The sequence below is a fragment of the Alnus glutinosa genome, chromosome 5 (genome assembly GCF_958979055.1).
Source record: "Alnus glutinosa chromosome 5, dhAlnGlut1.1, whole genome shotgun sequence".
Classification (NCBI taxonomy): domain Eukaryota; kingdom Viridiplantae; phylum Streptophyta; class Magnoliopsida; order Fagales; family Betulaceae; genus Alnus; species Alnus glutinosa.
The window spans coordinates 23596611-23610840 of record NC_084890.1 but is presented as its reverse complement, the minus strand read 5'-3'; the positions used below and the strand labels follow the sequence as shown (position 1 = coordinate 23610840).

The window sequence follows — 14230 nt, the reverse complement described above, 5'->3', positions numbered from 1 at the left end:
TTATTTTATATTTTTTTAATAATCTTTTTATTTTTTTTAATTTTAATAATTTTATGAATGATATTTTTTTTTCATTATGAAGGACATTGACATTTTTGATAATTTAGGAGAAGAGATTGACACAATTGCCGATTTGGAGGGATATTGACAACGAGATGATACTTTAAGAGGATAATATGTACTTTTTCTAACTTTTAATTATTATTTTAAAGTTTTAAAATTTTATATATCATTTTTATCAATTCAATATTTGTCATCTTTTCGTATCTATAATATTTTTCTGTATTTTTAAATCAATAAATATTATACAATAATTTAATTGAAAAATAATAATTTAAAGGAAAAATTACAATTTAATTTCTCAAACTATTAGTCATTTTACGGATAGCCCCTCGAACTACTAATGCTTGGACTCTGGCTTCTCAAACTACCAAAAAGTTTTAAAAAAGCCCAATTTGACTAAAAATCTTGGCAGCCGGTGCCTAGGGCTGGGGGTAGCCGCCCGTTGAAACCTTTTTCTTTAAAAAATTAATTTTTATTATTTTTGTTATTTTTTAATTGAAATATAATACGTGACAAAAGTATTATAGGCATTTTTCATCAAATTGGACCTTTTTGAAATTTTTTGACAATTTAGAAGGTCAGATTCCAAGTGTTAGTAGTTCGAAAGACTATTAACAGAACAAGGACTATTAACCAAACAACCGATAGTTTGAAGGGCAATATTATAATTTTTCCTAATTTAAATAATAAAAGATCTATAAGCTAGAATTCTAGACTCGTTGTATCATTTGTCTCTCGACTGGGTCCCGATGATATTAGGATCCTCCGGTAACAGTATCCTGATGGGTCGAATGCCAACCGTCGAACCGGAATTTTCTCTGAACATAATTTGAAAGATTCTTCCCAAATACGAATCTTATCACCATTCTCGCACTCCGTGTCATACGCGTAAATCAGTACCTTAAAACCCTCACTAATTTGAATCTAAACACCAATTTAAGAAATATAATCAGCTGTTGCCCGGCTGTGACCAAATAGACTGCCAGGTGTCCGTCTGATTTCCTTCTTTATCTCGTCCTCGCTAAACGAAGTTACCGGCAATTACCTGTCCATGGAAAGAACGTAGTAGCTAGCGAGCGAGCCTGTTTATTACCAGCGCAGCGGTGTACATTTCATTTCCCGCTTCGAAACCACAGCCCTCAGAGAGAGATCGATCTCCCTCCAACGCTCTCCTCTGCCGGTCACCGGAGAACCTCTCAGATAAGCCAGGCCTGAGGTCTCTCTCTTTAAGCATTTTCTAAAGCCGAATCATGATTTGGTCATCATTATTTTCTCTTCAGTTGTGCTAGAGTTCAATAAGGTGTTAAATCTTCTTTCAGTCAAATTCTTAATAGAGTCCTAGTATAAATTTAATAGAATTCATCTTAATCTTAATCGGTTAGTTAAATAATTTAAAAGTCCTATTAATCATAGTAGTTATTTTCGTAACCAATTAGTATTGCTTCTCTATTTAAATGTGATTATTAATGAATAAAAATATGTTAATTATTGTTATGTGAAATATAGTTTACTGTGTTTGTTTTTTTTGGGAGATTAGGCTTTCTCGAATTAGCCATCGGAAGATACGGTTTCTTCGAACGAGCTAGTCTATATATCATTTTCATGTGTTTTGTAATAATTGATTTGCATCGATTAGTATTAGAGTCAGGTTAATTATTTCTTATATTTTGTATTAATTGGTTCTTATCAAATCTCCAGAGATTCCGTATCTAGATCCCAGTTTAATTTTTTTTAACATTTTTTCGTTTAATTAATTGATTCCTGGGAATTCGTCCGATACTTAATATAGTCAATGGGTTGAGTGAAAATTGAAATGATTAATTTTTTTTTATTGCATTTATTGTAAAATAAGTTTTGTTTTTTTTTATTCCAATTCTGAAAATGGTTCCCGCATGCTTATGACCCCTCGTTTCAATCTCATACAATTGTCCCAATGCTCTCGCCCTTTAACGTTGTTTTATAAACAAAATTTCCATGCTCTTCTTCAAACAAGCTTAATTTCCTCCATTCTCTCTCTCTCTCTCTCTCTCTCTCTCTCTCTCTCTCTCTCTCTCTCTGTTTCCTGGCAACCAAACAGGGCGTGCACAAAGATTGTAATTGGATTTTTATTTTGGATTTTTATTTTGAATTTTCTTTTCTGGATCTCATATTTTGTGTGGTGGTGATCGAGACAGAATGGGAGAAGTGAACGGCGGCGATGAAGGGATTAGGAGGAGGGGGTGCTCGTGCACAAAGAGCGATTTTCTACCTGAGGAATCGTTTCGGAGCTGGGGCAACTACGGGAGGGCGCTGAAGGAGACTCCGATGAGGCTGAAGGATCGGGTCCTGACGCGCTCCATGGACCACACGGAGCTCGTGGAGGTGAAGGCTCGAAGCCAGCACGAGATGAAGAAGACGCTCAACTGGTGGGACCTCATGTGGTTTGGCATCGGCGCAGTCATTGGCGCCGGCATCTTCGTCCTCACCGGCCTCGAGGCCAAAGAACACGCCGGCCCTGCCGTCGTCTTGTCCTACGTCGTCTCCGGCATCTCCGCTTTGCTCTCCGTCTTCTGCTACACCGAGTTTGCCGTGGAGATCCCCGTAGCCGGTACGTACCCAGAGCTTAATTATTTTAGTGTTTTTTTTTCTTCTAATTTTAACACTGCATATGGACAAAATCATTGTTAATCTACGAATTGAGATTTAGAAAACGAAAGAGCTAACGAATTTCGATGTCGTTCTTCTTCTTGTTTATTGGAGAAAGTAAACCGATTTTGACTCTTTTCTGTTTGTCTTTTACTCATCCTCCAATTGGACCGATCGAGTCCTTTGGGCTGATGAGTGATGATCTAAGCTGTTTCTCAAACGTGAGGGCTGAAACGCGCGTTTTGGCCAAATTGTCCGTTTTCAAATCACAAGTCTTAAAATAGTTTTTGTTTGGGTTCAATTCCATTTCTCATTTCCAACAGGTGAGACTTTTCAATGAAATGGGTTGTAATGAAAAAGGTCCATATTTTAATAAATGCCAATAATACTGTGATAATAACCAAAATTATGATATTTTTGCAAAAGAAACAAAAAAAAAAAAAAAAGCTATTTAGTAGACCATTAAGACTATTTTATTACAAAATTGAGTATAGCGTATAGAAAGAAGACTCCTTTTTTTTTATGTGTAGATTGAAGTGCACAATAGGAGAGCTCATATTCAAAGGGTGGACCTTAGCCCTGTTACTGTTTTATGACTTTCTTAGACGCCCTTCAGTTCCGTAGTCAACTAATATTGTTATATAATTGAGATGGTATTATAATAAAATTTAACTAATTTTTTTATTTATTATTTTCTACAAACTTTTGTTAATTTTTATTGTTATGTCATTTTAGTTGTATAGCGTTACTAATTTGCAGCTGATTCTTACGTATCAATATAATAAATAGCATTACAAAAAGAATGTCTTTCAGCTGTCTGATTAAAAAAATACATCAGTTGTCTGATTAATAAATATCTGCCTCACATGCTTCTGGTCAACTAACTAAATTCTAGTCATCGAAGTCAGGCTGGCCCATCCATTAGTAAGTTCGTAACCCTATCTAGACTTAGATTAGCCTGGAAAAGTCCAGGCTGGCCCATCCTGTATTACTTTTTACCATTTTCGGTTGTGCTTTTTTTTTTTTTTTGGACTGGTTGATTCTACCATTTTATTTATTTATTAATTAAAGTATTATGCCAGTTGTTTAAACCGTAACGAGGTTCCACATATTTCTGGGTCCCAGTTGAATTGATACGTAGGAACTGCACACGTTGCAAAACCCAATGGTTCGGACTTGTGGCATGCCGGCTCCACGGTTAAGCCAAATTATGCTACCGATTAAAGTTTTTAATTTATAAAATGAGAATATGCCATTTGACATGCTTTCAAACTAAAACACGCGCGATCCACTTTTATATATATATATATTTCCATTCATTACTTCTAATCTTTTACTTCTTGTTTTATATTTATATTTATATTTTATTTATTTAATATCTTATATGTAATACTTACTATATGTCATTGATTTTAGTTGGTTGTTATTTCTTTTTACAAGTTCCAATTGCGTATATATAGTTTGGATTAGTACATAACTAATTACATCCTATTTACAATCCTGTTTTTGGCATATTTATTTCATCAATTGTGAATGGTCAAGGTAGTTTTTAAAAAGACTCGTAACATAAGATACATAGTACTATCTGTTGCATAGTTAATTATGGTGAGTTTGTGTATGATTTCAACTCAACGATCAGTATGTATAAAAAACAGTTGCATATGTTTGTTCACCAATTGTTTTCCGTATATGAAATGACTTCAAAGTAAAAAAGAAACAAGAAAAAATTGTTTGGTTTTATTACATTATTTACATGATTGATCCTGAAGAAATTGTCAACTCGCTAGTTAATATCTTCATAACGGCTGGAATTCATGATAACATCCTGCTAGCATAGTTGAGCAACAGTTTTAATTTGTAACTGCAAGACCTTCAATATATAGTTCCATGGTTAAATATTGTTTCCCTTTCAGGTGGATCATTTGCCTACCTAAGGGTAGAGCTTGGTGACTTCATGGCCTTCATTGCCGCCGGCAACATCCTACTCGAATATGTTATCGGTGGAGCAGCCGTTGCCCGTGCCTGGACATCCTACTTTGCCACACTCTGCAACCACAAGCCAAACGATTTCCGCATTGTAGTTCATAGTTTCTCACCTGACTACAGAAATCTCGACCCCATAGCTGTCGTCGTCATCGCTGCAATTTGCGTCCTTGCAGTCCTCAGCACCAAGGGCTCCTCGCGTTTCAATTACGTCGCCTCTATCATCCATGTTGTCGTCATTCTCTTCATCATCATCGCCGGCCTTATTAAAGCTGATACCAAGAATTACACCCCATTTACTCCTTTTGGAACCCGTGGCATCTTTCAAGCATCAGCAGTGCTTTTCTTCGCTTATGTTGGATTTGATGCTGTCTCAACCATGGCCGAGGAAACAAAGAATCCCGCTCGGGACATCCCCATTGGTCTTATAGGCTCAATGGTGATTACTACGGTGGCATATTGTTTACTAGCGGTGACACTATGCCTTATGCAATCATACAAAACCATCGACGAGGATGCTCCATTTTCGGTACGGTCAAATTACCACTTATTTCAAAATATTTAGGTCAATTTGTATTTATGATTTCATAAAGTACAATTTAAAAATAGAGAATTTAAAACTTGCGATTTGAAAACACGGTTTTTTAAAATGCATTTAAGCATTTGGTAAAATTGTAAAATCGTAGTTTGACATTTAAAATTGTGCGTTTTTAAAAACACACCCCTTTCTTTACTATTTGAAATCACAAATTTTTTACGTTTTCAAATCGTAATTTTTAAAAAACGCACTTGAAAATAATATATTTTATGCGATTTGGTTTAAAATTGCATTTTTAATTTGCAAAATCGCAATACTAAACACATCCTCATATTCTAACACTGAACACGCGAAATATTTAATTTAAAATAGAATGTCAATCAATAGAGATAAGATTCAAACTCAAGATTTTTGACTTTGATACTATTTTAAATTACTACATATTTTAAAAACTTAAACCGATAAAAAAATAATAATTATTATTTAATTATTTAATTTATATTATGACAGGTAGCATTCGAAGTTGTTGGTTGGAATTGGGCTAAGTATGTAGTTGCTGCCGGTGCGCTGAAGGGGATGACGACCGTATTGCTGGTGGGAGCTGTCGGTCAGGCTCGATATCTCACACATATTGCAAGAACCCACATGTTGCCGCCATGGCTCGCCCATGTGAATGAGAAGACTGGGACACCCGTGAATGCCACAATAGTCATGCTTGTAGCCACGGCGGTCATTGGCTTCTTCACAAGCCTTGGTATTCTCTCCAACCTACTCTCTATCTCCACGCTGTTTATCTTCATGCTCGTCGCCGTTGCCCTTCTCGTCCGCCGGTACTATGTCAGCGGGGTGACAACACAAGCAAACCGTATAAAACTCGTTGTGCTTATTTTGCTAATTCTTGGATCTTCCATTGCAACTGCTACTTATTGGGCCACCAGTGATGGGTGGGTCGGGTACGTAATAACCGTCCCAATTTGGCTGATTGCAACCGCGGGGATTTGGCTTTTTGTTCCGCATGCAAGAGAGCCAAAACTTTGGGGGGTTCCATTGGTGCCATGGCTGCCATCGTTATCAATCGCCATCAACATTTTCCTTCTTGGGTCGATAGACAAAGCTTCTTTTGCAAGGTTCGGCGTGTGGACTCTAATAATCTTGGTTTACTATTTCTTCATTGGATTGCATGCATCCTATGACACAGCCAAGGGATCTAGCAATGGAGAGGAGGGGAAGAATGCTGAAGAGGGTGGAGTAAGGGGCAACATTGCGTTCTAGGGGAGTTTCTAATTAATCACAAGTTTGTGATGCAAGTGTGTAGTACGTTGATGTTCATATTAATATTGTTAAGGAATTAATCCTAGGTGTTTCACTTTTTCTTGTTATAATAATAAGTGTTTGTTCATGAAGAAAGCAAAAAAATTATGTTTCAAGATGTTAAAATATAAATTAATTTATTAAATTCATCTCTTCTTAATTATCAGTTTAAGCTTTCGGTATAAGTGGTGATTTAACATGGTATCAAAGTCAAAAGTTATGAGATACGGTGAAACGTTGATTCTATCGTTCACTTTCCATTTTAATTAAATATTCAACGCTTTTCCTATCGATGTTTTGTTATTTAAGGGAAATTATAGGATGGAAATTATATAATGATATTAAATGTTACCTGAGAATTTTCTTTTTATTTCTAAGCCGGAGAATTTTCCCCAGCTGCCGTCTTGCTAATTTGCATGTGTTTTCCTTCATCTGAGCTATTGCTTCATGGAGAAGAATCAAACGTTGATGTTCGTCTAAATATGGTTCCTGTCGGAAGTATTTATCGAATTCTGGAACCCCAATTTCTCTTCTGATCCCTCGTGAATAATCGGCGTCGGGATCGAACGTTTTTCTCACCTCCTCCACCAACCCATTTTCGACCATTTGATCGACGAGTAATGTTACGGAGTAGCATTTTGTCCGCAGTGTTTCCGCATTTTCAACCCAACTCGGGTTAACCTTTTATTAAAAAAGAAAAAGAAAAAGAAAAAGAAGAAAGAAAGAAACAACCAAAAGTGTGTGCGTCCATATCATTTTCATTTTCCCTCGTTCACTCTTTCCCCCAATTTTTTTTCCCTCCATTTTCTCCCACCACCACCGTTCAGCTCCGGCCACCACGAAGCAGTGCCGACGCCCACCCAACGCCGACCATCCGGTAAATCTCCCTATTTGGTCTTTTCATTTTCCCTCTTTCACTCTCTCCCCCAAAATTTTTTCCCTCCACTTTCTCCCACCACCATCGTTCAGCTCCGGCCACCACCATTCAAATCTGGCCACCACGAAGCAATGTCGACGCCCACCCGACGCCGCCGACCATCCGGTAAATCTCCCTGTTTGGTCTTTTAGATCTGTTTTTTTTTTCCTGCTATTTTCCCCTTGTAAGAGCCTCTGGTTTCTTACTCCGAAGTTTCCTAGTCTTTCTTTTTGTTTTGGTCCTTCGCCATTTTCCTGCAGAGATTTTCTGTTTGTTTCTTAGGAAAGTTTCTGTTCTTGAATTTTATCAGCTACTTGAACTGCAGCTTGTCTGGTATAAACTGAGAAGTAAAAAAATTGAAACTGTATTTGTTGGGCTATTTTCTGTATTTGTTTTCTGTCCACTGAATTTCTAGAATTTGATTGTACTCTATTTTGTATAATCTAATTGTGTATCTAATCGGCCATCACTCTGATCTAGTTAGAGGCTTGGAGCTGCTCTTCATTTACAAACTTGAGAATCACAATCCCAAGAAAAATTGGTTCCCGTTTTCTCTCATATAAGACTGTTGTGCACCCTGAATATTTCCATGCATTTGACTAAACTCAACTCAAAAGATCCATGAATATTTTCACAAACGTTGTAAACCTCTCTTAGTTCCTACCGGTCAACTCATGAGACTTGGCTCTTGTTCTTTAACATCCCACTTGGAGAGCAGTACCCATGATGCAGCGTCTGATTCATGATGGCATTTTCAGCTGTCCTGGCTTAGTTCTTAAGATAGGTCAAGCTGTTCAAAAACAACCAAAAGGGACATCATCAACTGAAATAAATCATACCATAACATTTTAGCATACAGATATTTAGACATGCGAAAGAAAGAGCTTAGTAATTTGTGAGAAATGCAAATGAAATTATTTGTTATGAACCACATTCTCTCTACCATGGTCTTTTGCAGTTGTGGCCACTGCTGCTTTAAATAAGTATAAATGAAGGCTGAAACAGAATCACCCTTGATGGACACAGACAACTATTAATTATGTAATCTTTTTACCAGAAAGAGAGAATATTCAGCATCTGTTTCATATATCAGCATCTGTTTCATATATCAACATCATTAAGAGGACTGGAATTGCTTGTTAAATTGATGTTTTGTAGTATGAAATTAAGAGGACCGACGCGTCTAGTTGAGCCATTAGGAAATAGTGGCAACGGAATGTGGTTAATTGTTAGGTGTTTTGTGATCTAGGGTTTTGTGTAATTATTATTAATTTTTTTGTACTCTCTAAATCCATTTTGTGGGTTCGGTAGTAGCATTATTTTTTCTTTAGTTAGAAGTAAAAAAATTGAAACTGTATTTATTGGGCTATTTTCTGTATTTGTTTTTCGTCCATTGAATTTCTAGAATTGAATTTTGTATTTGGTTCATTTTTGTATTCGTATTTAAATGAATCAGATATGTTTGATTTTTACTCTATTTTGTATAATCTAATTGTGTATCTAATCGGTCATTTTACCTTGGATTTATTGTTTATCATGATTTTTTATTTTTCATTTGGGTTGATTAAAGTATTCTAATTTTAACTTGGATTTATTGTTTATTATTCAGTCAATTGCTTTGTGTTCCTAATGCTGCTTTTGTTCACTATATTTTGGTTGTGCATAATACACTTTTGTTTCATCTTGTGGTTTTGTTTAGGTTTGGCATCTAATTTTAATTTTTTCTTATAATAACTCTTAGATGGACTTGGGGAATGAGTATGATGATGATAATTTGCTTCCACATATTATGATGATGATAATAGCCTCTTACTCACAATTTTGCAGGATATATGGCCATGTGAGCTATTGGAAGGGTAAATGGAACAAGTGGAATGGAAGGAATGAAAATTACAAGGGGTAATTACCTTTTTCCCCCATGAACTACCAAAAAATGCGCAATGCCCCCATGAACTACCAACTCGACCAAAATAGAGCATTCAACTACCAAAGACAACCATTTTCCCCCCTTCCGTCAGTCAAAGGGGTTAAAACAAACGGTCAACGGGTCATGTGTTGTTTTATATGGGGGCATGTTGGAAGATGATGGTAGTTCATGGGGGGAAAAGAGGAAGATGGTGGTAGTTCATAGGGGGAAAAGATGAAGAAAATGAGGGTAAAACGACGTGTGACTGACGGAAGGGGGGAAAATGGTTATCTTTGGTAGTTGAATGCTCTATTTTGGTCGAGTTGGTAGTTTATGGGGGCATCGCGCATTTTTTGGTAGTTCAGGGGGGGAAAAGGTAATTACCCCAAATTACAATGTATTTTTGTTGTTTTGGCATTTTTTTGTGTTTGTATAAACAAGTAATATGTTGTGTAGGATATATGGCCACGTAAGCTATTGGAAGGGTAAATGGAACAAGTGGAATGAAAGGAATGAAAGTTACAATGTATTTTGTTGTTTTGGCAATTTTTTTTTTTTGTATAGACAAGTGAATATGTAGATTTTCATATGTAATAGTAGCTTGTCCATTTTTGTTGCAACTAGTAGATTTCCAAGGTGTTGCAACTACCTGAACAAATTGATTCCATGTACTTTGTTGTGATGTTGAATATTGTGATAGGATGGGAAGAATATTATCTATTAAGTTGCCAAATGTTCTACCTTCGGAGTTCCTGTACTTGTATTTTAGGTTTCAATAGCATTTTCTTAGATGGGATACAACGAATACAGTACATTAAAATGCACAAATTGGTTAAACATTTAATCAATTATTTGATGCACTGACAAAATGGTCATCCATCATTTTGATTTGTTGTTGCAAACTTTTTGGTGTTAGTGAACTCTGTATTGGAAGTTGTATAATACTTGAAAGTTGATACTCAAGTAATGGAGTTCATTTGTTTTGTAATTGGAATTGGATGTTTAGTGCCCTACATTTGTGTTCAAATGTAAAGAAAATATGCACACTATTATGCACCTTTTAAATTAGTGCATACCTCCATGCACTGATTTGAAGTTGCATAAAAGTGAACAATGTATACAATGCACATTCGACTGTAGACTAAAAGTGAACAAAAAAATATACCAAAAGCCCATAAGCTTGAAATAAGGCAACATTCTATAATAAATATCAAGCTATCAGCATTACTCTAAAATGTCAAAACTATTAGCACTATAAAAAAAATCCTCTCCCACTAACACCCAACTAAACCAATCAAAAAAATTGTTTATACCAACTATATCTTTTGGCTTCTTGATCTAGTCTAAATCACATCATAGGGAGAACTTGTACGTTGCCAGTGAAGAACTTACATGTTCCACTGGATATGAGACTTTATCCTGCATCAACATCATGAAGGAAAAAAATCATATAAAAGAAAACAACTTATATGACATAGCTAAATGCTATATCAAGCAACATAACTCTCCGAACATAAAGAGCACTGAGACTAGTTAAAAAATAAACAGTTTGTCAGTCACACTAAGAGATGAAAATATGAACTTCACCCAATGCCTATATGGTGATGGTTTTGTGATCTCGTGGCTTAAAGCAAAACCCAACTACCAATTTAACCCCATGCCAAAACTCATACCCATAATTTAGTAGTTAATGATCAACAAACATAAAAGCTCTATCAAACTCACACCAATGGTTAAGCATCTGATTGCCAACATATACAAAATATTCTTAAACAAGATTAAGCTAAATTTAGTCCTTCACAAGGAGCATTTAAGACTCTGTCCCAATATGATCCCGAAGGGTCACCGTCTCCTTCACTTTCCAGGTTTCTCTACCACTAAAGGAAACAATATCCATATGGAAAACAATAATTTTGAGTTCCGTATTGAGTAGGTGGTATGATTCCAACAATGAAGTGAGTTTTTAAAGTTGTTTTTAGACCGACCTTATCCACCAGACATGAAAAAAAAAAAAAATCTCTTCCTAATGTTGTTAAAATACAGGTAATGTTGAATACCTCTGACACTATTAGCCAAGGAGTAGCTCTTCCTAGAGAGCATGACATCGCTAACTGTATGGAAAGTTGGTCAAACTTGGAAATCAATTAAAACAAGAGTTCAAACTATACATAACAAACATGGAATATAAATGAGAATCTTCTGATACAATGCCCTAGTAAAGGTGAATGAGAACAAGATGAAAGAGAAAGCACTAAGACTCAATTCAAACATGATTTTGTTCAATACGTATGTATACAAATAAACATTTTAAGAGGAAAAAAAAAATAGAAAAATTGTCCTGACACACAATAAAAAGCAGCCTGGGCCCAGCTTTGTCCACCAACCAAGTAGTGATCCCAGTAGCAATAACCTATTGGAAATAACAGGCCTATTTTAAGTAACTCTAATAAGAACTTCTTGTGCGATGTTTGGATATCTACATGAAGCAGCACAAAATTTTATGTACCAGGGCATCTTTTACCTAAATAACACCAAGTACTAAAGTTGCCACATTACTTAATTATACCCCCGCTTATATTCATGGCAAATAATTAAACCATCAAAGTCAAATAATGGAATGCAAGCCAATATACAATATTGTAGCCATGACTATAGCAAGGAAAACCATGATTTGATTTCTACCATTGACCTAATAAAGATGCATTTAGTTAGGATGAGAGAGCTAGAGTGTGAAAGATAAAATTGGTATGTAAATTTGAGACCTTAAGATGGGTTAATTCTATCAAATTAAAGTGACCATGTAACACAGTGAAGCATGAATTAGGCAATCTCAAACAAACAATAGATGTTTTCCTTTCCTCTTTTGTAGAAAATGATTATCGAGTAGATGTCAAAAATCAGATTTTTCATACAAATGTATCATACCGAAATCCATGTAATATTGTAAACCATTAGACTAACTCTATATATAAAGCTTTAACTAAATAACTAATAATACGATAACAGTTCAAAGCCCAATAAGAATCTTGGTCAAGAGAAATTTCCTACAGTTTTTTGCCGGTGAATCCATGTTTTGACCCAACAATAAGAATCTTGGTCTAAACCCCTATCATAAAGGGATAAAAATTCAAGAGTATAGAAAACAAAAATTAATCAGAAATTTCAATGTGTATGCTAAAGGGAGCTATAGATCTTATGGGTATCCAAAAAAAAATGGCCGATTGAATACACAACCAAAATCAAGCACCAAAACCAACAAATCCAAGCAAAACCCAGATGAGTGAACCCAAAAAAAAAAAAACAAAGAATCAAAAGAAACACAGACCGGTGGGCGGAGGCACTGGCAGCGGCTACACTACTTGGTGGTGGCCGGTGCTGCTTGGTGGGAGAGGGGGGAGGGAAAGAATTCGGGTGGCTCGTCCGGTTCGGAGCTTTTCGTAGGCCTGGGGTGCTTTCCGTTCACGAAGGGGTCGTTCGTTGGTCGTGGTGGTGGTGGTGGGTCGTCCGGCGGTGTACGGAGAATCGTATACCTGGGTCGTACGGTGTTCTGCGTCCACGATTTGCAGTCAAACTAAGGGATGGTTGATCTGCAGAGAGGAGGGAGAGAGGTCGCGACGTTCACTGCGGGGAGGAAGGAGAGAGAGGAGAGGGAGGAGCTGAAAATTGTGGGTGAAATTTTTTTTGGAAACAAATGTGTCTGGCAAACGCAGGGGATGAATTTAGTTTGATTTGAAAATGTGGACAAAATGCTAACGACCTGGTTCGACACGAATGACCGGAGCACAGGCATATTGATACATCCACCCAAATAAAGCAACATTTATACTTCGACCGGAACATGTAATCGTCGTCGTCGATCAACTCCTCAATGTACGAATTGGAGCCGCCGACAATGAGCGGGAGGCAGTCTCTTCCGATAATTGACTCGACGGCGAGAGACGCCGCGTCGCAGAAGTCTGTCGCCGTGAAATCTGCATTGGGATTAAGTACCCCGAGCAAATGGTGTGGCACGCCGCGTTGCTCTTCCTCGGTGACTTTATTGATGACTATGGGAAGTCCCTCATACACTTGCATTTTGTCGGAATTTATGATTTCCGCCGGAAAACTGGCGTACCATTGCTAGATTTTCCATCTGGTAAGCTGAACATGAATAATGTTGTCTTCAATCCACGTAGACACAAAGAAAAAGTTGTCATTTTAATGGGGGCAACCGGAACGGGGAAGTCAAGGCTGTCCATTTATCTGGGCCAGTTTTCCGGCGGAAATCATAAACTCCAACAAAATGCAAGTGTACTAGGGACTTCCCATAGTCACCAATAAAGTCACCGAGGAAGAGCAACGCGGCGTGCCACACCATTTGCTCGGGATACTTAATCCCAATGCAGATTTCTCGGACTTCTGCGACGCGGCGTCGCTCGCTGTCGAGTCAATTATCGGAAGAGACCGCCTCCCACTCATCGTCGGCGGCTCCAATTTGTACATTGAGGCGTTGATCGACGACGACGATTACATGTTCCGGTCGAAGTATGAATGTTGCTTTATTTGGATGGATGTATCAATGCCTATGCTCCGGTCATTCGTGTCGAACCGGGTCGATCAAATGGTCGAAAATGGGTTGGTGGAGGAGGTGAGAAAAATGTTCGATCCCGACGCCGATTATTCACGGGGGATCAGAAGAGCAATTGGGGTTCCAGAATTCGATAAATACTTCCGACAGGAACCATATTTAGACGACCATCAACGTTTGATTCTTCTCCATGAAGCAATAGCTCAGATGAAGGAAAACACATGCAAATTAGCAAGACGGCAGCTGGGGAACCCACATGTTGCCGCCATGGCTCGCCCATGTGAATGAGAGAACTGGGACACCCGTGAATGCCACAATAGT

General features: G+C 37.2%; 1 protein-coding gene and 1 pseudogene across 3 annotated transcripts; both read left to right on the top strand.

Annotated features, from left to right (window-relative positions):
• Positions 1-1136: 1136 nt before the first annotated feature.
• Positions 1137-6561, top strand: LOC133868414 (cationic amino acid transporter 1-like). Of its 3 annotated transcripts, none has more exons than XM_062305304.1 (4): positions 1137-1363; positions 2238-2650; positions 4602-5200; positions 5720-6561. In XM_062305304.1, exons 2-4 carry the CDS (start codon positions 2239-2241, stop codon positions 6479-6481), a joined length of 1773 nt encoding a protein of 590 aa, XP_062161288.1. In that variant the 5' UTR covers positions 1137-1363; position 2238; the 3' UTR covers positions 6482-6561. The 3 variants fall into 3 exon arrangements, with proteins under 3 accessions (XP_062161288.1, XP_062161286.1, XP_062161289.1); XM_062305302.1 differs by having other exon boundaries at positions 1139-1279; XM_062305305.1 differs by lacking the exon at positions 1137-1363 and adding an exon at positions 1986-2156.
• A 1620-nt stretch (positions 6562-8181) lies between these two features.
• LOC133869118 (adenylate isopentenyltransferase 3, chloroplastic-like) lies at positions 8182-14197 on the top strand (annotated as a pseudogene).
• The last annotated feature ends 33 nt before the right edge of the window (positions 14198-14230 follow it).

Coding starts and splice junctions, on each gene's coding strand:
- LOC133868414 (XM_062305304.1), top strand. CDS start 2,239: ATGGGAGAAGTGAACGGCGGCGATGAAGGGATTAGGAGGAGGGGGTGC. Junction 2,651..4,601: donor CGTGGAGATCCCCGTAGCCG/GTACGTACCCAG, acceptor TTTCCCTTTCAG/GTGGATCATTTGCCTACCTA. Junction 5,201..5,719: donor ACGAGGATGCTCCATTTTCG/GTACGGTCAAAT, acceptor ATATTATGACAG/GTAGCATTCGAAGTTGTTGG.